The following is a 24,602-nucleotide window of genomic DNA, read 5'->3' on the forward strand; positions in this document are numbered from 1 at the left end:
GTACTTTTTGATGGACATACTGGTATTACCAGTATTATTCAGTATGTCCAGTATGATGGACATACTGAAATACTGGGTATTTCAGGAACCATTTAAGTGGATCGTAATAAATTGAAAAAGGACATGTTAAATAAGGACCCATGCCTGTTAGGTCCCCATTGTCATTTCTGCAATTGAAAATGCACATTTAGGAGATCTGTGCTCCTCCTAGGAGGCAATCATTACTGTTCTGCATGGCTATTGAATGAAATATAGTTTGTGCTAAGGGTGATATATGCTTCCACCTGGAGCTCTTTGTTGGAAACATAAAGCAGTGGGAAAATAAATGGCATTCAGGCAGTTCAATTCATGTAGTGCTTTTGAAATGTGAATACTTTCTTTTCTTGCTGTTGAGCAAGTTTGCTGTATAAAGTATGGCATAGAAGATAGAACCCAATATGCAGCCTCTCAACTTTAACAGAGCTTTACAAATATAATTTTTGGCCCCTATGAAGATAAATAGTGGTTTTCACTGAAGCATGGAACCGTGGAAAATATATGCATAGAAAAAAACCCCATGTATTTACATCACTGTTATTGTTTTTTTATTATTTTTACTGCAGTTTTTATAAAAGATGTAAGCAACTATTCCTGAATAATATGTTCTGGTTTGCTTTATTTCTGGATTTTCCAAAGTGTGTTACTAAATCCAGGGTGTCATATGATGAATCTGATTAAACATGAGTTGGAGCAATATATCTGGGTTTAGTGTGCAACTACTACTGGATTGGATTGGACATGACTGAACAGCTGAACAAAAAAACATTGGATTGTCTCCTCAGCATGAGGTCAAATGAGAGAATGAAGCAGGCAGAGATGGCACAATGATGGAAGAATAGAAGGCATGAATATATCTTTGTTGAATGGCAAGGAGGATATGTCTTGTCTAAGGCTGTCAGGCACATGGACATTTGATGGCTTATGTTCCAAGATTCCCTCCTTTGATAAAGTTCCACCTGTTGATAAGCTGAGATGGATCTACAGTATAAGAAGGGCTTGGCTGGCCCTCACAAATCCATGTCGGAAAACCTTTGAGAATAGAGGGAAATATTAAGCAAGATGAAATTAAGTAGAGTTTTGAGAGCAATAACACATTTAATAAAAGTTGAGAGAGGAATGAAAAAGTTTATTATGACATTATTTATGCTACATATATCTCAAAATCAGTGAAAGTTAAAAGATTTTCTGAATATGATTAAATGAAATCAAAAGAAAAAATTATTATATTTTTATACTGCTGTTCTTCCAAGGAGCTCAACGTATGTGTGTACAAGGCCCTCCCCCATCTCACCCCTTTTATCCTCAAAACTGCTCTGTGAGGTAGGATAGTGACTGTCCCAAGATCAGCCAGTGAGCTTCATGGCTGAGTGGGGATTTGAACCTGGGGGCAGAATCCAACGGGGCGCTTATGCCTCTGCTGATTCTATTATGGCCTGCCAATTCCCAGCTGCAAGGGGGACCCATTGCTTGCAGGAGGAAGATTAAGTGCTTCTGGGGCAACTAGAAATGAGCAAAAATGCTCATTTCTGGAATGGGGCAGGTCGGCAGAGCTTGCATAAGGAAGCTCCACTGACCTTTCCCAATCAAGAAACAAGTGTTTCTGCTCATTTTAGGGCTTCCTCTGGGAAGCCTACCACTTGTGCAATCAGTGGGGCACGAGAGAATTGGTGGAGCTGTAAGTGCCCCATTGGATTGTGCCCAGTCCTAATTTGACAATTAACCATTACACTACGCGGATGTCTAAATGAAGGTAATTTGAGTCATTCCAGCAGTGTATTAATCTGGACACAGTTTGGACAAGGTTATATATATACTAAAAGGTAGACTACCAAAGCCAATAGATCGTATATATAGCCACCTGAGTCTTTCCCATTCTCTCTCTCTCCTTCCCTCCCCCCACCATTTCCCCCTTTCCCTCCCTGGAATCAGTAACATAAGTGAGTCACTTCACGGTAGCTATGTGGGATGAGAGAAAAGACTGTAGTGGGCTGGACGTCACTCATGGGCCTTATGTTGCCTACACCTGAACTAAATATTTAAGAAAATAAGGAAGGTCTTAGAACAATGTAGAATATAACAGGGGCAGTTTACAGTTTACAGAACTTAATCTATTTTTTTTTTAAGATAATGGTCAAATTTCTAGCCCAATAAATTTTGTTTTAATTAATTGTCTCTGAAGGTTGCTCAGGGTTTCTCTTCCAGTCTTTGCTTAGAAGATTAGAGTTTGAAAATATATTAGAAGAACAACAACAACAACAAAACAGTAGCAAAAACAAAATGGTATGTATTCCTTGTAAGTAAAGTATGAGAAATATGGGAGATTCTGGCCAATGAACAGAGTACTGCAACAGAAATTGCGGAGGTGGTAAGAGTTTGCCATCTGGCAAAGACCCCCAACCAGATGGATTCACTAATGACTCTTATATATTCAGTCAGACTCTGCTGGAACACATGACTGGCAAATTTAATTATTCTAAATTAACGTGTGTGCCAGATATGGCCTTGAATACAGAGATCATAAGCAATGCTTTTCAGAAGATAAAAAGGCATGGTTCCAAATAATTGTGCTTCATTACATTAGCAAAAAATGATAGAATATTGGCCAAGGTTAAGCCTTGTGGGTTATTTCTCAAGGAGTTTGTGCATCAAAGCAATAGTTTAAATGACATATTTTTGTAAACTCATTAGTTTGTGGACTTTTAGTTTATTCAAAGCTGAGGCATAGTTGGAGTTTCAAAGGACATGACAATAATACTTTGCTCAGATTTTAGTTTATTTGGCTGCAGCAGAAGGAGAGATGGAATGCAGGGTGACTCCACCGGCTCGGCTGGGCTGGGCTGAGAGAGCATCTCCATTGGGCTCCTTTCTAGATCAGGGATGGGAAACCTATGGCCCTCCGGATGTTGCCGGACTACAACTCCCATCACCCATCATGATTGACCATGTTGGCTGGGGCTGATGGGAGTTGAAGTCCAGCAACACTTGTAGGGCCACAGGTTCCCCAGCCCTGATCTAGATTCAGCAGAGGGAGAGATAGAAAGCAGGGCCACACCATCAGCTCTGCTGAGAGACCAGCTGCCATTTGGCTCCTCCACAGTTTCCATTAAAGCTGCAGATTATTAGAACTTTGTAACTAAGAACTGGTGCTTGTGTTTGCTTCTTTTCCTCTTCCGTCTTCATCCCTTTTTTTCCTTTTCTGTCATACCTTTTAGATTGTAAGCCTGGGCAGGGCCTGTCTTATTTGTTACTGATCTTATATAACCCACTCTGGGAACATTTTAAGCAGTAGTGGGGCAAAAATGTTTTAAATGAATGAATAAATAATAGCTTATGCAGCTAATGCAGAGCTGTCGTTTCTTCCTGTTGGGACTCCATGTTGAGTTAGTCCTGCTTGGTGATTTGGCGGGGTGTGTGTTTATTTCTTCAAAGGTTACTACACAGCAGGATCACCCTTCAGAGCAACTATTACAAGTTAAGAGGCAAGAACTCCCTTTTACTCTGTGTGGATTTTAGAACCCTTAGAGCAGGGGTGAGGAACTTGTAGCCCTCCAGATGTTTTGGCCCACAACTCCCATCAGCCCTAGCCACCATAGCCATTGGTGAGGGGCCACCTCATGACAGCTGTAGGCCAAAAGGTCTGGAGGGCCTCAAGTTGCCCACCTCTGCCTTTTAGGTATATGAATGCCTGGGTTGTTTATTCTAATTAGATCCAGAAGGGAGGAGGAGCATCAAACCTAGTTTCTTGGACCAGAGGGCCTTTTCATGCCTGAAATTTCATGTGCTTTTGCTTCTGCCTTGCTGAACTCCAAATGCAGTGCAGTGTACTGAGCCTCAGAGCAAGCCTCAGAGGCCCCCTGGGTCACCTAGGGAAGACTTAAGAAGATATAAAGGTGACACCCGTTGCTATGGGTGGGTTACTGCTGGCTGGGTGTGGGCTGTGACCTGACTGTATCCAGGCAAATTAACTCTACCCGGTGTACTCCTATAATGATTTCATACCAAATGTTTTACTTTTTTGGTATGAGAAGAGCATTTTGATTATATAAATTCTAGTATCAAGATACTTTTGAAATAGAGGGGCTGCCAAGATGATAGATGTGATTAATATGCTTGAGTTAGAAATCCAAATTCAAATCCCAGCATATTCATGGACTAAAATAGTGATCGTGGACAAGCCAGCCTTTGTTTCTCAGATGTAGTATGACAAATTAATGACCAGCCTCACAGGGTTATCAGGATTAATGAAATAAGGATGTTGAAATCCAGTTTACTTTCAATTTTCTTCAAAGTTAAGGCTGACCAATCATCTACTCTAATAGCAAACCCAGGTGGCTGAGTGCTGACAGGATTGGGGTCAAAATGGGGCCACTGACATATAAGAGAGAGTTATCAACATACTTGGGCAAGCCTTGAGAAATGCAGAAGAACAAAACATTTTAAAAAACAAAGGGGGGGGGCAATTCCTCCTCCCCCCAAAAACCCAGCCAGATGAGGACTGAGCATGCTCAGTGGTCTCCAGAAGCCATGAAATGTTGAGTGTCAGTTGCTAAAGAAAACCGGGTTGGGGAGAAGAGTGGCTGAAACCCTGAAAAGGAAAACTCCTGTTAGGAGGTAAGGATACACTGCAACATTTTGTTGCAGGTCCCACTTGTGTGTTTATATGAACACGGACAGAAAAAAATTGGTTCATGTACTGGTAAAATAATTGTGAGAGTGTCACTCGAAATGTGTAAATAATGTGTGTTCTCTAATAACTGACTGTGATAACAACATGCTTCTGCATTACCTGATGAACTCTTGACTTTAAACTATTTTTCAGCCTAGCTCTGCACCCTGATAAAACCCTAGTTGCTACAGGGCAAGTTGGGAAGGACCCTTACATTTGCATCTGGGATACCTACAATGTACAGACTGTTTCTATTTTGAAGGATGCACATACCCATGGAGTTGCCTGCTTGGCTTTTGATTCAGATGGCCAGGTGTGTATATATTCAATTCCTATTTCAGTTGTATCTAAAACACACACTACATTACAAAAATGGGGGAAAGGCTACCACCTATGGAATGGTGTGTTCATCTTTCATGTTGCTACACATCAAAGACCCCTCCCCAGGAATGCATTCATGAATACATGAATGCCTAATTCAGACATTTGCTTTGTGTTATGAGAACTACTTCTATATCGCCCAGCACCAAGACATAATGCAGTTGTCACACCTTCCATCCTCTCCTTTGGGTTTTGGGAGGTTTCTTAAGACCTCCAGAAGGTCTTTCAAGTTGCATTTGGTTTAGTTGCGTATTTCTGTATTTAAGGTGTTATTTTTTATTGTCATCTTAATGTTTTATTCTTTTACAGTGTTTTTATGGTTGTATTGCAGGGGTGCAGAACCTAAGGTCCGGTGGCCAAATCTAGCTGTCTGGGGTTCTCTAAATGGCCATGCCCCCTTTCCCTCACCCAACCCCTTTCCCCCCAACCACAAATCATTTGGTGGTTTCCCAGCTTTTGTGCAGTTTTCCCTCATTCTAAAAGGTTGAAACACCTCTCCTAAGGGTTAGTTACTGGCAGTAAGATCTGTAAACTAAAATAGGCTGGTATTTTTGGCCCTGCCACTTTTGCCCCACCCACCACCGGAATGAGCTCCAGAGAGATTCTCCAAAATGGAATTCAACCCTCAGGCTAAAAGAGGTTCAGTGCCCCTGTTCTATTGGGTTATGTTTTACTGAGGATTTTAATACTTTTGGCATGCATATAAAATTGTGCACTGTAAGACACCTTGAAGGCCCTGTTGGGGCCAAAAATGCAGGGAAGGAATTTAATAAACAATAGCAGTCTATGCAATTACTAGTGACACTCTGCTATTTATGGCAAGGAGGTTGTGTGTATCCTTTTTAAATACCAAAAGCCTGAGAATTTTTTTAGTATTCTTAACCTGTTCTTGCCTGAGCATGTATTATGGATTGTGTCTCTTTTTGAAATTTTTGGCAGACTTGCTAAATCTGGCAACCAGTGACAGCCCTTAAAAGGAAAAGGGGAGCAGGAAAGAAGGACGAAGTTATTTCTGAGGGGCAGGGGCAAGCTTTGTCTTGCATGCACAAGCTATTTGGGTGCGGGGGTGGGGGGGCAGGAAATTTATTTCTTTATGCAGCAGCTGTACTTCTGCTGGCAGCTAATTACCACCAGTGCTGCTGCTATGCAAAGCAGTGCTTTTGCAAAGAGGGTCATCCAATGCTGCCCGTGTTGGCAGCTGATTCTTCTTCACCCTGTACTTATTTCCTCATTGGAAACTGTTTTTGCTTCTGCCCTGAAATAGGCCTTTATCCCTTTTATCTTTACTGGCATAAACCAAATGTTCCCTTTTATATGACTGAACACATTTAATAATACCTGTAAACCATCTAAGTGAGCTCCTTAGTTCCGTTCTCATCTCTTGCCATACACAGGTCCATAGGAGAAAAATTAGAAGCTAATCTGATTTATTCGCTTGTAAACGTATCGCTCTGGGCAGATCAGGAAATGAGAGGTATTAGGCCGCCAACAGGGTTAGTTAATCCCAATTATTCTCTGCAGTAAGCTTTATGGTTAACTGCAAGCCATAATTTTAGCGTATGTGTTTGTTTGTTTTTTCCATAAGAAGAGTTCAGCAGGAATTTAGATAGGGCCAAAATAACCCCCTCTCAGTTTCCGAACCTATTTTCTCCCTGTGAAAATGGAGGCCAAATTTCTGATTTCTCGGGGGGGGGGGGATTTCACCGAAATGTTAAGGGTAAGGGTTGGAATTTGCCATACTTAACCTTACAAAGAGACCAGGGATTTTCCATTTCCCCCCCTTGCTTTTTAAACTTTTTTTTTTAAACCCATGCTGCTCACAAGAGGCACAAGAGACTCTCTGTAGGTTCCTGCCAGCTGAACTTCCCAGAGTGTCATGGGAATGATGGGATGCGCCATGCCTTGCTCCCAAGGCATTCCAGGAAGTGCTGCTGGTAGGAAGATGTGGGGAGAACCTTGTGCCACTGTAAATGGTGAAGAGCTTTCAAAAAAGTTAATAAAAGCAGGAAAAAGGGGGAGCCCTCAGCCACCTTATAAGGTAAGCGGCACATCCCCCCGGCAAAAAAAAAACATTGTTTTTCCCCATAATCTTTTGAGTGGGGTTTGTTTTGCCTCCATTCACCCAACAAATAGCCATCCCAGCCTTAGCAGGAATACCAAGAAACAAGAACTCCTGTCACCTCTAATGGTGCAACTACACTACATATTAAAACTTGTTCTCTCTCATCAGAGAATCCTGGGGATTTTAGAGAATACTCAGCATCCTCTTCAACTTACCATCCCTAAAGTTCTTTGCAAGGTCATGGCACTTAACTGGTACAAAAGCAATATACGCATGTAGTGTAGATATGTATTTCAGCTAGTAATGTTAGTTATCATCCAGGCTGTTTAAATAAGGACTATTGAAAGCTGCAATGCACAATTCTGTTTACTGAAGTCCATGAACGGTTTTTATTTCTCTTTCTTCAGCATGGGTAGTTAAGAAAATTATATTTTATTCACACCACGAACACCTGAGGGCCTGCACATCTAGTTCCCTGCCAGTGGTCAGTTCTAGTGTGGAGTACAAAACAGAATGCCCTGTTCAACTGTTGTGAAGAATTTATTTATAAGGCTTATACGTGGTTAGTAATGAAGTTTACAGCTCAAGATTTTACAGCAGTCTAGGGAGAAAGTGGCCTGCTCCAGTATAGATTTAATTAAAAAAAAAAATAGAGGGAGGGGGAGCTAGCATTTGTGGGGGCATAATAAGAACCTGCTTGATGCAAATGAATTTTAAATACAGGTAATGAGAAAATATGATAGGATTGCTATCAAGATATTATCTAGAACCATGCTCAGCCACGGTTTCATCATATTAGTTCTGGTTGACAGGGAGACAGTGGCCTGGTTGGCATGTCACGATAGCCCACCATGGCTTAATTTACCTGTGGGGGGGCTGTCTCATCATGCTGGGTGCCCATGGGCGCCATTTTTGCATGACTTCTGTGTGCCCCCAGCATGGCCGTGGTTTGTCATGTCATGTGAACCCAGGCGGCAAGGGTTGCTTGAGCATTAGAAAACCCTCAAATAACCCATGGCTTGTTTTAGGGTTATTTGAGGGTTGTCTAACCCTCAAACCACTCCTGCCACCTGGGTTCACATGACACAACAAACCATGGCATGCTGGGCACCCATGGGTGCCTGGCATAACGCAACAGCCTCCACAGGTAAATTAACCAATGGTGGCCTGTCATATTGTGCGAATCAGGCCAATAAATCTAACCCTTTACTGGGAGACCGCAATCTTTATTATTTTCTCAGAGTTCATAGTCTTTTTGTTTTGTTTTGTTTTACATCTTCTGTGCTGTATCTTGGCCATCTTTCAGCATCCCTTTCTGAGCACCCTTTCTCCTATGTAAATAGCCACTGTAGTGCCAAATGGATTTGCTACCTTGCCTCACTAAAACAGGCATAGATGAGCTAAACCACTCCTGTTCAAACCACCAGCAGTGCTGAACAGCCTTAAAAGCATTGGCATTGACAGTTTGCAGGCTCGGGAAAGCTTAAGTGGAAAGAATTTGAACATTCCAGGGGCCACTCTCATAAGGAGCACAGATCTTTTAGTATAGCAAGTGGTCCTGCATGTGGCTGAAATGTATGGTTTTGAAGGCCTCCTGTCTTTTTAGTATATTTTCATGGAGCATTATCATTCCAATAGTAGCAAATTAGTAAGTACATTTCAGGTCATATGTATGTAATCAGACAAGTGTTTCTGGGCTGGTTCACACATCCACATTCATCACCTGATAATTGCAACATGTGTGAATTGGCAACCAGAGATCTAGCACCACAATAGAGCTTTTGTATCATCTCACATTATATCATACGAGCCCATGTGTGTGTGGAAAAGAAGGTTGTATCTTGCAGAAGGGCAATAGCTCAATAGTAGAGCACATACTTTGTATGTCAAAAGTCCCAGGTTCAATTATTGGCGTCTCCAAATAGGGCTGCTAAAGACTCTTGCCTAAATCGATGGAGAGCTACTGCCAGTCAGAGTCGACAATATTGGGCTAAATGGATCAATGGTCTGATTTGGATTTGCACATAATAACAAACCATGGTTTGTTGAATTGTGGTTTGTTGAATTGTGGTTTGTCGTTATGTGCGAACCCGGAACTATGGTCTACTATGAGTTGTTAACCACGAACAACCTGCAAAGAGAACCCATAGCTTGTTGTTGGGTTGCGAACTGTGAATTGGTTAAACCATGGGTTGTCATTACATGCAAACCCAGAATTGTGAGTTGTTCATGGGTTGTTTTTCCAGGCTCCAGAGACAATGGGCAAGAGCTCTAAAAAAAACCAGCCTCTTTACATATCGGTACTGCAGTGCCGCAAAGGCAGTTGGGATACAGGGAGGGAGCAGGTGAAGAGGGGAGGGAAACAATCCAGGGACTGAGAAAATAAACCATGGCTTGTTTGATCATCTGCCAGACAATCCCTAGGTAGGGCAACAAACCATGGTTTAAATAAGCCATGGGTTAGCTACATGCATACCAGCTTCCTATGTTCCACCAGAAATGCAATACTTTTCAGTGGAGGTAGTTCACATATTCAGCTGCCACTTATGAAATATGGAGAAATCAAATAATCTTCAGATATGTGTGAACTAGCCCTTTGACTCAGTTTTAAGACTATTGTCATAGCTGCAGTAAAGGCAGCATGTCCAACAGCATTTGGTATCTCATGTAGGAAAGGTCCCATATGTTAAGTTCTGTGGCCTCTTATGAATTTCTAACCAATACGCTAATAAAGAACAAGTTATAAATTACCATGTCCTTGCTGCAAAATGTGAATGTACCCTAAAGCATTTCTGAATGTCACATTGATGAACCTCAAGTCTTAAAGTCTATTCTGAAACATCTAAAATATTTTTAAAAACTTATTGTGGAAGTAGTAGATTTTTAAACATGTTGAATAGTTATGCTAACATTTGATTTCTCCTTTGTAACGTTAGCATCCTTTGTGTACTGGTTTAGTGCTTTTAAAAGTTACACTTGGGTTTATCCATATTTAATAAAGCTGTTTCTGTGTTTTTTCTCCAAGCGTTTAGCTTCAGTGGGACTGGATGCCAAAAACACAGTCTGCATTTGGGACTGGAAGAAAGGAAAACTACTTGCATCAGCTACTGGCCACTCAGATAGGGTAATCAGTTAATGAGTTTGCTATAATTTTTTCTTGTAATATTCTGAAATATTTCCTGTAACCGTTTTTGTTTTTCTGAGGTTCCTATCCATCTTTTTATATTAAGCTAATGCCCACAGAAATATAATTGTAATTAATTTGTAAAAAAATTGTGGGAATCATATTGTTTGATATTATGGAAAGGGAATATATCTCAGCATATTATCTTTGCTTAAAAGCAGCTTGCTAATTTGATGGGAGAAGGGACTCTGGCAGAGGTAGGTGAACCTTTCCCCCTGTTTCATTTTCCTCATCAAACCTCCCCCTCCCCTCCAAGCTGCTGTTAGCCCTGGTGGGAGAAAAGTCAGGTACATGTATTGTATTTCCTCCCCTCCTGGTGGGACTTAAAGAAGCTTTGTGGGGGTATGTGCAATTTTGGTCAAATAAATGGAGCTTCTGGAGCAGGGGGAGGTTAACGTTACCTACCCAGTACTTATTCCCTGATGCTTGTAGCTGCTTTGAACAAAAAAAAAGAAAAAAAAGACACCCGGAGATTCATGTCATTTGGCACTAAATGGTAATAAAGTAAATGTTTGTGAAAGTTAACGGATAGAGTAACTCTGCTCAAAAATGGTGATCAAACAGAGTTTGTGACTCTGAGTTACCGCTCAAAAGTTACTGTTACTCTTTATGTGGGCGTTGCCTCTTTCAGTCATCAAGGCTCTTTTCCTAAATTGTTTATCTGGAGCAGTGGTACTTAAATTGCGTTCTGGAGGGCACAGGTTCTTTCAAAGCTTATCAGGGTTCCCCAGTGAGAAGAGCAGTAATGGTATACAAATTTCCCTGAAAGATAGTTTGCCCATCGCTTCTAGTTTTCTTCAACGTAAAGCTTCAGGGGAGTGTTTATTTATTTATTTGATTCATACCCCACCTTTCTACCAAAAAATGGCATTCGTGGCAGCACTCGAGGTGTTGAGCAGAGCCAGCTCCAGGTTTGAGGGGGCCCTCGGCAAAGTGCTCTCTGGTAGATCACCTATGTGAGTGGGGCCTGTGGGCTTACCTGGTGGCGGCAGCTACATTGTGGGAAATTAAAATGGCGACTTCAAGCTGGTCGGTGTGGAGGAACCGTAGGTGGCAATACAGTGTTGGGTCCTGGGGGCCCCAGCAGCTGCCCAGGGATGGCACGTGCTGATGATAGGCCTGGTGTTGTATATGTTCTGCAGTCAGCTTAGGTTATGCAAAGCAAGCATGTTGACATTAATTCATTCAATTGATATAATTTCTCCTACTTCCAGAATTGGGGAGTTTGCAGAATATAGATTTTGGGGCAGAAATTTTGGTAGTGGAGTCAGAGGAACTGAACATAGATGGAGCATACTTATGAAAATGGGCATATAAGAACAGGACTACTAGCAATGTAGGTAGGATGTGCTTAATCTGACAAACCTTTTGTACCAGAACTGTTGTGGCTTTAAGGCTCATCCATTTCCTTCAGTTCTGCTATTACCAATTCTGTAGTTATTGATATTTACCCATTAATTTTCCAGTAAGTGTTAATTTTGCCATCGCATGTACAGATCCATCGCAGTACTGAGGAAGAGAGACATTAATGTAATAAAGAGAAACATTAACCAAGAGTTTTGTAAGATCTTAATTATGCAGCCTGCTTTCCAGAGGCATTTTTACCCATCTAAAAAGTTAGCTAAGTTATATTCTTGCTAACAGAACAGTAGAACTTTGTTCAAAACCAGGCAAATGTATATTGAACTTATGACATTTCTGAGATTTAATATATATGGTTTCTAATTTAGTGTAGCAGTTACTTAATATTTTTTGACAGATTTTTGATATTTCCTGGGATCCATATCAACCCAACAGAGTGGCTAGCTGTGGCGTGAAACATATCAAGGTAAATTGGTTTTTATACTTTGCATTACCAATGGAGCAAACCCTTTATAATTTCTTGGCATATTTTCTTTTGCTAACTTTGTTTTTTAAAAAAGCTGTAAATGTTATGCAGCAATACAGGTAGTGTGACAAACTCCGAGTGGCTTTCAATATTTATTTATTTATTTCGTAGTCGTCATAGTATTTATTTCATTCCTATACTGCCCAGCAGCTAAAGCTCTCTGGGCGGTTCACAACAATATAAAGTGATTGCAGTGAGGGACTGCTTATCAAACTAATTAGAAGGGACACATAGTGTAATTTTAAAATATTTGTTTCCAGTGTGGTTTTTGCTCTCCATTTTACCCAAGATAGATTGATTTATAATAAAGATGACCTGAACTGGCAATTCAAATATTCACCAAATGACAAGGTCTGTAAGTAATCACCAAATGAAAGGGCCCAGTTGCAATCACCAATTTTAATCAAATTTTCCATTTTTACTTCTGGGGTGCTTTTTTTAATGGTACATTTTCATCAGCTGCTTTACCCATTTCAACATATTGATTTACAACTAAAATAGACACTATTCCATTTTTTTTTTGCCTTCAGGGTAGTACTTGTATATGTTGTCATGTATATGCATACACACACATTTAAGCAATTATGTAGTTTAACATTCTTTCAAGCTTATCAATTATGCATAATATGTATTAGGCATCAAGGAAATATGATGATGATAAATTTACCTGAAATGCTTTTCCATGACCCAGAAGATATGTTTCTATTATGGGTTAAGGTCATAAATATTTGTAACTGGAAGTCTTAACTAATCAGACCTCAGGGAGATCCTATGCAAAAGGGTCATGGCCATCGCCATATAGGGCTAATTAGATTTAGAAGTGCAGTTGAGTGCTGCTGACCCCTTTCATTTGGAATAGTGGGATGCTTCAGTCCACTTTGGTCCCTGCTGGGCAACTGATTGATAGGGACCATTAGGCCATACATCTGCATATTAGCCTGGTTCAAATATTGTTCTAAACTATGTTTTATCATTCTGTGAATGAGCTTTGGGCTCATACTCTCCCTACCCTATCCCCTGGCGAAGTCACAAGGAGGAGGTTGGAAGCTTTTGCTTCTATTTTTAACACAGTTAAGCATTACCTCTGAATCCTAACCCAGGGATAAGCAGAAGGTAGATCTCCAGATGCTTTGGATTTCAACTCCCAGAAGGCCTTGCCAGCATGACCAATAGTTAGGAATACTGTGAACTGAAGTCCCAAACATCTGGAGATCTACTTTCAGCCCACCCCTGCCCTAAACTATGGTTAATTTTAACTATGGTTAGTGAAAACAAGCCAGCTTCATATTTTAAAAGTTTTTGCAGATGATGTGTACATTTTGGATATCCCATCGTTTACTAGAATTCTTGGAGATTATTTTGGTCCTGACGTTCAGGAGCAAATTGTCTAACAGATTGCAATTACTTCTCCTTAATTAAATGGGTGTAAGTACTTGGATAATTTCTTCTGCCAATACTCTTGCACTCCTACTGTGGCATTGTGTTCAGATCAGAGGTGAGGCCTTGGCAAAAGAGATGCTGTTTGTTGTGCTCTGTAAGAAGCTTGACACTTGTTTTTTGGCACCTGGGACCTGTAAAATTGCCCTGATTAACCCCAGCAATTGTCATTGAAGCCAAATGCATAGCTATAAACAAAGTCATGCCAAAAATTAGTTTATCATCATTAACACTAATATTGCTGGAAGGCAATCAATGATCCAGTCTGGTGGAGATAGACATAAATTGCTTTTGAAGCCCTATGTTATTAGAAATGCTGTATCCTGAAAAATTGCCATTCATTTTGGGAGAAGGAGAAATTTTTAAAACTGGAGTCTCTGTCCAGGTTCTCCCTGCAACCCCCAAGCTTTTCAGTCCATAGTCCAGATGAACTTTTCACTTCAACTTTTCAACCCTATGTGTTTATTTGAGAATAACTCCCACTGGGGGACTTAGCACTAAACAATGGTTCGTTTAGCTTAACTCCAGTTTTTTGTACATCTGGACCCAACCAGGCTCACTAACCATAGTTTGTGAGCAACAAACCCAGGATCATAAACCATGGTTTGAAGTTGGTTTGTGAATTGTGTTAACTGTAGTTTGTTACATCTGAACTCAGTATCTTACTTCAGTCCTAGTGTGTTGCATCACTCATCTGTCTAAGGGACTCTGGTTCGTCTTTCACAGACCACTCTATTCCTCCTCATTCTGCCTGGCAATAGGTGCCTTTCCCCATCCACCTTTTCACTGACAAGCTTTTCCCTTGCTAGTCTAGCTCACTACGTCAAGAGAAGCCTTGCCAGTGGATTTATTTTTAAAGGAACCATGGGTAGGGATGGCGTGGGCACCCGATTCCATCCGGGAATCCGGCAGAATCCCCCTCGAGCCCTGCTGATGAGCCCCTGCCCCCGCTCTCCCCGTGCCCATACTTGGCGAGTGGCCCGCACTCACCCCGGCGGCCTCAAAGCTCCGCAGTCACCATTTTTTGAAGAATAAAATGGCAGTCACAAAAATGCGTATGTTCCTGGTAGTTCCACATGGACCCATGGCCTAGTTGGAGTCCACCAGGAAAAGAGCCTTGAGTGTGGCAGCCCCCTTCCTGTGGAATTCCCTGCCTTTAGAGGTCAGGCAGGTGCCAACATTGTGTTCCTTCCAGCGCCTCCTGAAGACGTTATTTCGAGAGGCCTTGTGTGACCAGCTGTGGTTTATTAAATTCCACCTTACTGGGATTTGTCTTTTAAAAAAATGTTTTAACTCTTTTAACTTGGTGTTTTATTCTTTTACCCTGTTGTTCACTGCTCTGAAATCTTCTGATGTGGTGCAGTATATAAATATTATACATAAATAAATATGTGCAAAAATACACATTTCTGCAAATGCGCATATTTGCATACGCACAAAGTGCACATTTTTGCTAAAGTGCACATTTTGCGTGTAGGCAAATATGCGCATTCACAAAAATGTGCATTTTTGCGCATGCACAGATATGCCGTTTTGCGATCACCATTTTGTTTTTCCAAAAATGACGACCACGGAGCTCGACAAGGCCGCCAGGGTGAGTGTAGGCTGCTCGCTGAGCATGGAAGGGGCTTGAGTGCGGTCCGGGGACCGGAGAGCAGGGGCAGGGGCTGGGCGGGTGCCTGGAGAACCTGGGCAGGGGCAGATTTGCACATCCCTAACTGTGGGTGCTTTTACCTATATCTAACGAGGGATGTATCTTAAAGGCACCCTTTGTTCTTAGCAAGCTTTCTCCAATAGTTCAATAGATGCAATTGCAGTTTTCCCTAAAAGCCTCCCCCAGCCCCTCTCACTTCCCACTAAACTCTGATTCTACAATCCATCTACCCCGTTTTATTTTCCCAAGTTATTGCTAAACCTGCTCTTCTGATTGCTCACCATTAAAGTTTAAGCATTTTGGGGGGTGGGGGAACAGACACCTGTGTCTTTATTGAAATTGTTTGGTTGGTTTGGGAGGAAATTTATTTTATTAAGCTTATTTTTAGGTCACCTAATAGTAAAAGTGGCTTACAAAGAAGAAGAAAAATTACAATTACAATAAAAACATGTAATGAAAGGCAACAGATACAACACAACAATAGTAGAAAATGCATCACTTACAGAGGACAAGTGCTCAACATTGCCCACTTAGCAAGGAGATCCCCAGGATTTAATCCCCAGGTTGCCTCGGCCCTTGAATGTGCCCTCCTCACAGTCCACCCCTCCTCGAGTCAGCAGCAACTCTTTTTTCATAGGAAAGTGCACGCCACCCGCTTTTGTGCTCCCACTTGCAGTTACTTCATCTAGTTTGACAGCTGTCAAACTAGATAGGTTTGCTGTGATTGGGAACAAAAAAGGGGGTGCATTTTTCTATGAAAAAGGGTTGCTGGGTTCTCGGGCAACTGGGGATTCGAAGCAGGGCACCCCTCAAGTTCAGGGCAACCCTTTCAGTCCTGGGGATAACCTTGCTACGGGTGTAATCTACACCTCATTTCCCCACCTGTCAACTGTCAAAGGCTGTCAAACCAGCCTATATACAGTCTAGTCTTGCCAATTACCTGATATGTTTGACAGCTCAAACATACAAGGCTCCAGGCAAGGCAAACCTGTATATTTTTGACAGTTGGAGTTGCGCTCTTGCTGATTTTAAAAAACCCAAGGGGGGGGGGATTTCCCCACATTTCCCAGGGTTGGAGAAATGCAGAAAACATATTTCGGCCCCATATTGCCCAAATAAAAGAGAGCTTCGGCTATTGGGTGGTATAGAAATGAATGAATGAATGAATGAATGAATGAATATAAATAAATAAATAAATAAAGTTTTTAAAAGGCTTGGACCATGATTGCAGTAGTGGAGTGGGGATGGTGGATTTGGCAGCAGACAAGATGGGTTCTGCCACCAAGTCCCCTGTGATATCAGGAGGAGCCGTCTGGAGGACCGAGGGGGAAGTGGGGGGAGAACAATTCATGGTGAGCCTGATCGTCTGTCAGGTTCAATGTGGGTTGTTCTGACGACAACCCACAGTGCATGGCTTATTTTGCAGGGTGGGTTGCCATGTCATGCGAACTCAGCCAGTGTGTTTTGAAGGGCCTGGAAAAATAAAAAGTATTTGCTTGACACCAGCATGACTACAAGGAAAGGGCTAACAAAGAGGGTTAGCAAGCCATTGTGGGGAGTGCTTAGGAATGGCTTTTAGGGCTGTTTGTTTGCGCAGGAGTATTGTCATGGAAGGTTTAGAGGACACACATGTCAGAAGCTAGACAGGAATTTTATTGTCTCTCTGCAACAAGGACAGAACAGCGACTGGAAATTCCTGATTCCACCAAGGTACAACTAGCAACTCCAAATTAACAGACAACATTTTAAAGAGCATTCCCCGAAACTCATAAAAAGGTGAAATAAGAAGAAAATACTGACTTTCTAGAAAATGAGGGCTGTCCCTTGTAAATAGCGAAGATGAGAGTATATGGGATTGTTGGGAAATGTTTTGCTGTGGCCAGTCTCTTGTTGCTTACAATTTCTGTAAAAATTTTCAGTGTACAAAATGCTTTACAGTTCTTATCCCACCCATCTTTACAACAACACTGAGTCATAACATAAATAATAAATTGTTAGTGAATTTATTTCAGAGCAGGAGTTTAAAGTTTGGTGCTCTTTTGCTACTCTAGTCTACATCTTTTTTTATTTTTACTTTTGACTGAAAAAAAATCAACCTCATTTTATATCAAGAACATGTTTGAAGGTGGTGAGCAAGTGGCCTTGGTGTTATTTCTGGATCCTAATCTGCACGCTTTCAGGGCATAGCTACTTTATGAACTTTAATAGGTTTTATATCAATTTAAGTCATTGCTATTTATTTTATTTTATTTTATTTACATTCCACCTTTCTTCAACAGAGCAGAAGGTGGCGTACATGAGGTTCCCAGGCAGTTTCCCATCCAGGCACTGACCAGACTCAAACCTAGGGATGGAGGAGAATTTCTCCCTGAAACTTCGGGGGGCCGAGTGCCAATGTATTCGGCCCCCCGAAGTAGTTTCAGGGAGAAATTCTCCGCCCCCCCACCCCCCGCCTCCCCCCGGGATGGGACTTACCTTTCCTGAATGTCCCTCCCGGCGGCGGGTCCCGGCGGTGGCTCGGCAGGTCTTCGACAGGGGCAGAGGCAGCAGCCGGTCTTTCGACCAGCTGCCGCCGCCGCCGCCATTCCAATAAAAGTAAAAAAAAAAAACGCCCCCATGATAGGCTACGTGACGATTAACATAGCCTATCACGGCTGACTTTGCAGATCTAGCCGTGATAGGCTACGTTAATCGTCACGTAGCCTATCATGGGGGCGTTTTTTTTTTTAAAAAAAACTTTTTAGTTCGCGGCCGGGCGAGGCGAGGCGCCTCCTCCCTGGCCTGAATTTCGGCCGGGCGAGGTGGGAAGCCTCCCTCCTGGCCTGAATTTCAGCCGGGCAAGGAGGGAAGCCTCCCCCCCCGGCCTGAACTTCGGGGGGAGCAGCAAAGCACCTCCCCCACACCACGAAGCAAGCTGCGAGACCAGGTAAGTGGCTTTCGTGCACCCCTACTCAAACCTGCTTAGTTTCAGGAAAGTTGCTGTGTCATGTGCCTTCAGACCATGCCCTTGGACCAGACCTCCCCCAAAGAATCCTGGGATTTGTAGTTAGGTAAGGGTGCTGAGAATTCTCTATCCATACCCTACTTCATCCACTACAGACCTACAGTTCCCAGGATTCACTGGGGTGAAGGAACTATTAAACACGTTTTATATGCCCTTGTTAAGCTATAGAATGATTGTCTTTCTCTCTGTGTACACAGTTCCATTCCAGATGTTAATGGAAATCATTCAAAGGTCATGCAGGCATGCCCTTAACATTTACTATTCTACTCAAGTAGAGACAATTCAAGGCAATTGAGATGAAGAGAATACCAAAATACTGTGATTTATCCTTCATTTTCATACCCATTTTGTTATTACTTCATCCTCAGCTTTAAACCTGATTTTTATCTCTGCAATGTAGTTTTATGTTGCTTTTATGTGTTTTGCTGTTATTATGTGTTTTATATATTTTTGTATGCTTTTGTATGCAGTTAAAAGTAGGCTGCTCTGATAATCCGTTGAAGGGTGAGATATAAATACTCTAAAATAAATGAATAGAAGTCATTTATACATGGCATGAAGAAAGTTGAAGCAATTGGACCCTCTTGCTAGGTTTTCAGACAACAACATGGAGCTACGTTCTACCTTCATGATGGCCTCAAATCATAAATGCTGCAGACACCCTCTTTGTCGTTTTCATTCTGTAGTTTTGGACGCTGTGTGGAAATGCCTTGACAGCCAAAAGAGGAATATTTGGCAAAACAGGAGACCTACAAACTATTCTCTGTCTGTCCCGTGCAAAAGACGATGTTACATACTCTGGGGCTTTAAATGGAGACATCTATGTCTGGAAAGGGCTCACCTTAGTCCGCACAATTCAAGGAGCTCATGGTGTAAGTTGACTTCTCAGTGCTGCTTTATGAAAATGAAGCATGTTCTCTGAACTCTGTCTGTTATGCCACTGAGGTAATTCAAGCAATTGCATTCTCTGTCATGCTTGAAGAGCTCTTAGGGAGTTACATTGATTCACATGATACTCAGTAGATTTTATATTCTCATCATTATTACTTCACTGCATCTTGTGTTGCTGCTGAAGCTGCTGCTGCTCTTTGTAATTATGACACTGATTTTGCTGTTCTCAGTATCACCTTGAAAGCTGTAAAAAGCTTCTGGATAAAGTATCTCAGATTTTAATAAACCAACTTTATTTAAGAGGATGTACTACTAGAATGAGAAATTCTAGGGAATTAAAATTTCAGCCTTGTGTAGAAAAAACGGAAACATGTCCCATGGCACCTTAGAGACTAACAATGGGGGGCCATGACCTGTAAACATTGCTATAGGAAATGCGTACTATAGAATAACATGGCTTACAGCATCTTTGTAATGAATATTCATTCTGTCACTTGAGAAGGTGAATCTACCTTCTTTCAGTTCTAGTCAAAGCTTTCATAATGGCCGAAATGAGCTCACTAAACATTGTCTCGGTTATCTTGGTGCCTATAAGACTATGTTCTGCTTGGTTTGTTTGATTGTTGTGAGGTTGATTATTTGAGTAGACACATATTTCATCATCTAGATCCCCAGTAAAATTCCACCAATGAGGCGGGCCAATTGCACCGTAACGCCTGTTCTGGAAGCACCCTTAACACACACACACCCCCAAGCAGACTTTGATAACAAGTGTTCTCAAAGGTCTGGACACTGATGGCTAATATGTTGCCTGCTTGGTGTCCTTTGGCAGGCTACATTGCTGGTGGACTTAGCTTGGTGAATCACACATTTGTTTATTTAAGCATTCACATGCCAGTTGTTTTCATAGAGGCCACTAATGGAAAGATTTGGTCTCTGTCAGCTGATATGTGATGGGATCATCAAATCATCAGGTTTTATAAATGTTTGGAATCTCATAGGAAAAACCTGCTGATGTAAATCCACCTGAACAGTGTGGCATCTAACACTTTTGCAAACAGGTTTGTGCTTTATGAAGGAAATTCAAACTACTGTGTTGTTAATTCACAGGCTGGAATTTTTAGCATGTATTCATGCGAGGAAGGTTTTGCCACTGGTGGTAGAGATGGCTGTATTCGGCTGTGGGACACTGATTTCAAGCCAATAACTAAAATTGATCTCAGGGAGAATGAGCAAGGATACAAAGGTGATAAAATATACTTTCCTTACTGAGATTTGCATTTAAATAACTGAGTTTACTATGTCTTAACACAATACCAAATACTCATGCTTCTGAACTTTTAAAAATCCTGTATAACATTTAAAGCTCTTCCTCTCAGAATTTGAATTGAATCCATATTGCTATGATCCAGAGGAATCAGTAGAATACATGCAAGAATTAAAATGTGTGTACTCCAGATTTTTCCTTTGTTTTCATTATTGCACCTTCACAGCAATAAAACTGTTTGCTTTATAAATTTCCGTAAGTGAAACAAAAGCAGTGTGTTGGTTTAATGGCGGGTGCTGTAACAGCAAAATTGGAGGTAGTAAAATGGATACATCTCTGGATATAGCATGCATAGTTTTGCAGATTGTAGTATGTTGACAGTTTTACTTTGATCTTCAAAATGTCATAACAGTAAACACTGGAAGCTGTCTTATACCAGGTCAGACTATTTGTCCAGTGAGACCAGTATTCAGAGGTGGCTGCAGGTTTGAAAAGGCTCTCGCAAAGTGTTCTCTTATGGGATCCCTTCCTTCACTGATCGCCCTGGTATGTTTACCTTGTGGTAGTGGCGAGCAACAGTGATGGGCCCTTCTAGAGTGCTTGGATTCCATGCAGCTGCCCAAGGATGCCAGGCACTGGCACCAGCCCTACACTGTCATCTCTCCATAGGCAGATGAGGTTGGAAGCCAGCATCAGCTAGCTGCTTTTCCCCAGGAGCTGTCACAGGTTGAGATGTTCATGTGAAGATGCTCTAAGTTGTGGGCGTCCTGAAAGCATCCAAATAGAAACAGGATGCTAGACTGGATGGATCTCTGTCTGATTTAGCAGTGCTCTTATATTGTAAGTTCCACATATCTCAGTAGGACTAATTTTCCAATAATGTGCATTATGATTGGCATATGGGACTTCCTACACCATCACCTTGTGCTTAGAAATGGCCATGACATTGCCATAGAAATGGCCATGACACAGTCTCAAAACATATGAAGCTGTCTAATAAAGAGTTAAATCATTGCTTCATCTAGCTCAGTATTGTCTAGTCTGACTGGCAGTCGGACTCCAAGATCTCAAAAAACCACAAAGTCAAAAGGGCCCATATAAATATATAAAGTGGGTGTTATTACTGGTAAAAAATGACACATGTTATAACCACAAAACACTGTGGGACTGGATTTGTACAATAATCAAACTGTAACACTGAAGGTATAATACAATTGTTCTTGTAACTTGGGGCATCTCTACACCAGCCTAAAATCCTGCATTTAAAACGGGCCTTTCTGCTTCCATTTTAAATGCAGGATCACAATGACTCCCTTTTTCACCTGCTTTGTTCCCCCCCCGCTTTCCCCCTCCTTCTCCCTGTATCTGAGTCTTCCATTATCTTTCACTGATCTCACTCCTCTTCTTGACGCTTTTCCTCTTTTCATGGAGGGAACTTAAGCAGAACACAACAGGGTAATTTGATAGCTCATTATTCATGACCTATTTAAAAACGGAACAAAGGGCATTCAGTGCAGGAGACGCCTTGGAGGTTCATGGCTTCATGTAAAGAGCCCACAAACTTCCGTGAAGGAGCAATCTCAATTGCAAGATAAAAGCTCCGTGTGAAGAAAGCCTAAGTCTGAAATAAAGTTCTAACAACTGTTGTTTATAGTGGAACAGTTGCAGTTGTTAGTAAAACAATTGAAGCTGTTTGTTGATAAGATCTCTAGATTATATCCCATTTAATTACTTCATGAAAACCAAATTGGAACATAAATATTTCCCATAGTGGGCAGCTGAAAATACCCTCTGGCTTCTTGTGTATCTCTTCCAAACCACTTAGCTGGTGTAAATCCTCCAGCATATCTACCCAAATAATTTCCCAAGGGGTTTATTACTCCCCCAAATATAGTAATGGGAAATGAATATATTAGTATTATATACTACTCCCGATATTAATCTAAACCTTTATCTTATAAAATACTAACATAAGAACATCAGAAGAACCATGCTGGATCAGACAACGGGTCCATCTTGTCCAGCATTTTGTTCACACAGTGGTCAACCAGCTGCTTACAGGAAACCCACAAGTAGGAGATGAGTGCAACAGCACCCTCCCAGCCATGTTCCCCAGCAGCTGATATATATAAATATACTGCTTCTGATAATGGAGGTAGCATATAGCCATCAGGACTAGTAGCCATTGATAGCCTTCTCCTCCATGAATTCGTCCAATCCCTTTTAAAGCCATCCAAATTGATGGCCATCACTGCATCTTGTGGAAGTGAATTCCATAGTTTAACTACATGCTGTGTGAACAAGTACTTCATTTTATCTGTCCTGAATCTCCCACCAATCAGCTTCAATACCCAGGTTCTAGTATTATGAGAGAGGGAGAAAAATGTCTCCCTAGCCATTTCCTCCACACGATGAATAAGTTTGTACACCTCATGTCTCTCAAGCAACTTGACCATTTTAGTTGCCCTTTTCTGCACTTTTTCCAACTCTGTAATATCCTTTTTTAGATGCAGTGACCAGAACTGTACACAGTATTCCAAGTGTGGTTGCACCATAGATTTGTATAAGGGGAGTATGATCTTGACAGTTTTATTTTAGCTTCTTTCCTAATTACCTCTAACATGGAATTCGCCTGTTTCACAGCAGCTACACACTGGATTGACATTTTCATTGAGCTGTCCATCACAACACCAAAATCTCTTTTTTGGTCAGTCACCGCTAGCTCAGATCCTGTCTTAACCTTAGTGCCTGATCCAGCCAGGACCCACACTAAACAGATTTGAATGTACCATCATGACTCAAGTCCACTGGTGTGAAAGAATGATATAGTTTTTTGATAGAAAATGGATGCATATAATAAAAGCAAAGAAACGCTTACACATGCCCCATAACTGGTAGATCACAATCCCTTCAGTTGCTGTTGCACTGGTTCCCTGGATGCAGTGGGGTGTTGTCCCAGGGCTGTTGTCCTGAGTAGGTGGTGATCTCCCCCTCTCAGGTGGGAACAAGTATCAGGCCAGTCTGCCAAGGATTTTATAGGGCTTGTCTCACTGAGTTAAAGACTGTCACAAGACACACACACCACCCTCCCTTCACCAAGGAGGAGAAAGGGGAGCCTTTCTTTCTTTGCAGAAAATCAAGTTTCTCACCTCAAAGAAAGGAGAATTCTTACTAGAAAGAATGTACAGACTGTGCAAGACAGCTACTGTGCATTATCTAACTTTGGTGTTAGTAGCAAAAAGTGCTGGCCTTCACTGTACAGCTATGAAAACCAACTCTAACTTCATAATAGTAGCCAAATGCTCTACCAGATAAGTGTACATATGCTACAAGACACTGCATATGACTCTGTATAAGTTCACACCTGACTCCTTGCCATTCTTCCAAAACCAAATCCAGTACAGATCCCATCAGCTTATACTTGACGTTGGGATTTTTTGCTCCAACATGCATCACTTGACACTTACTTCCATTGACCCACATTTGCCATATTGATGCCTTTTCTCCTTTTGGAGCTCGTCGCAATCCCTTTTTGTTTTAACCACCCTAAATGATTTGATGTCATCAGCAAACTTGGCCACTTCACTGCTCACTCCTAATTCTAGATCATTTATGAACAAGTTGAAAAGTAGTGGTCCCAGTACAGATACCTGTGCCTGGACAGAGGTTTTCAGGGAGGGAGTCTGAGGAACTGAGGCAAATATGCATGGACCACCCATGAGTTGGCTGCGTGAAGCCAGGAACTTGGAGTTTTAGGGGCTGGGCGAAGCCAGGAACTTGGATGTTCCTGGGCTCTCCTGACAAGGTTTGGTGCAGTACCTCAGGTGGTCTGCTAGGGGCACTTCTCGCCTCATTGTCCTCTGGCTGTAGCACAGCAGCAGCCACCCAAAGTGAATAAATTTTTTAGGAATTTAAAATATTATTCCTATTTATTATAGGAATAATAAATCCTATTTATTTATGTATTTATTTTTTAACTATCAGGCTGCCCAAGCAGCCAAAAACCCCTACTCTTCTCCACGGAGACAGAGCCAAGACTGGGCCCGGGGTGTGTGTGTCTCTTCTGAGAACACTGTGTTCCTGTGATGATTGTTGCTTTAAGGAAGGAAGTAATGTGGCGGGGGGGCGG

General features: G+C 41.7%; 1 protein-coding gene across 4 annotated transcripts in view; it reads left to right on the forward strand.

Moving 5' to 3' along the window:
• EML6 (EMAP like 6) overlaps window positions 1-24,602 on the forward strand; it is a 229,802-nt gene that overhangs the window by 78,858 nt on the left and 126,342 nt on the right. Inside the window, exons 3-7 of one of the 4 annotated variants that reach the window (XM_084829251.1) lie at window positions 4,859-5,018; window positions 10,174-10,272; window positions 12,092-12,160; window positions 19,002-19,187; window positions 20,317-20,452. In XM_084829251.1, coding sequence (XP_084685377.1) covers window positions 4,859-5,018; window positions 10,174-10,272; window positions 12,092-12,160; window positions 19,002-19,187; window positions 20,317-20,452 — 650 coding nt within the window. Of the gene's footprint in view, window positions 1-4,858; window positions 5,019-10,173; window positions 10,273-12,091; window positions 12,161-18,064; window positions 18,238-19,001; window positions 19,188-20,316; window positions 20,453-24,602 lie in introns of those variants that run through there. The other 3 variants (XM_084829252.1, XM_084829254.1, XM_084829253.1) reach the window with 3 other exon arrangements.

This window comes from Heloderma suspectum, chromosome 1 (genome assembly GCF_057233095.1).
Source record: "Heloderma suspectum isolate Gila_16-S chromosome 1, 16-S_ref, whole genome shotgun sequence".
NCBI lineage: Eukaryota > Metazoa > Chordata > Lepidosauria > Squamata > Helodermatidae > Heloderma > Heloderma suspectum.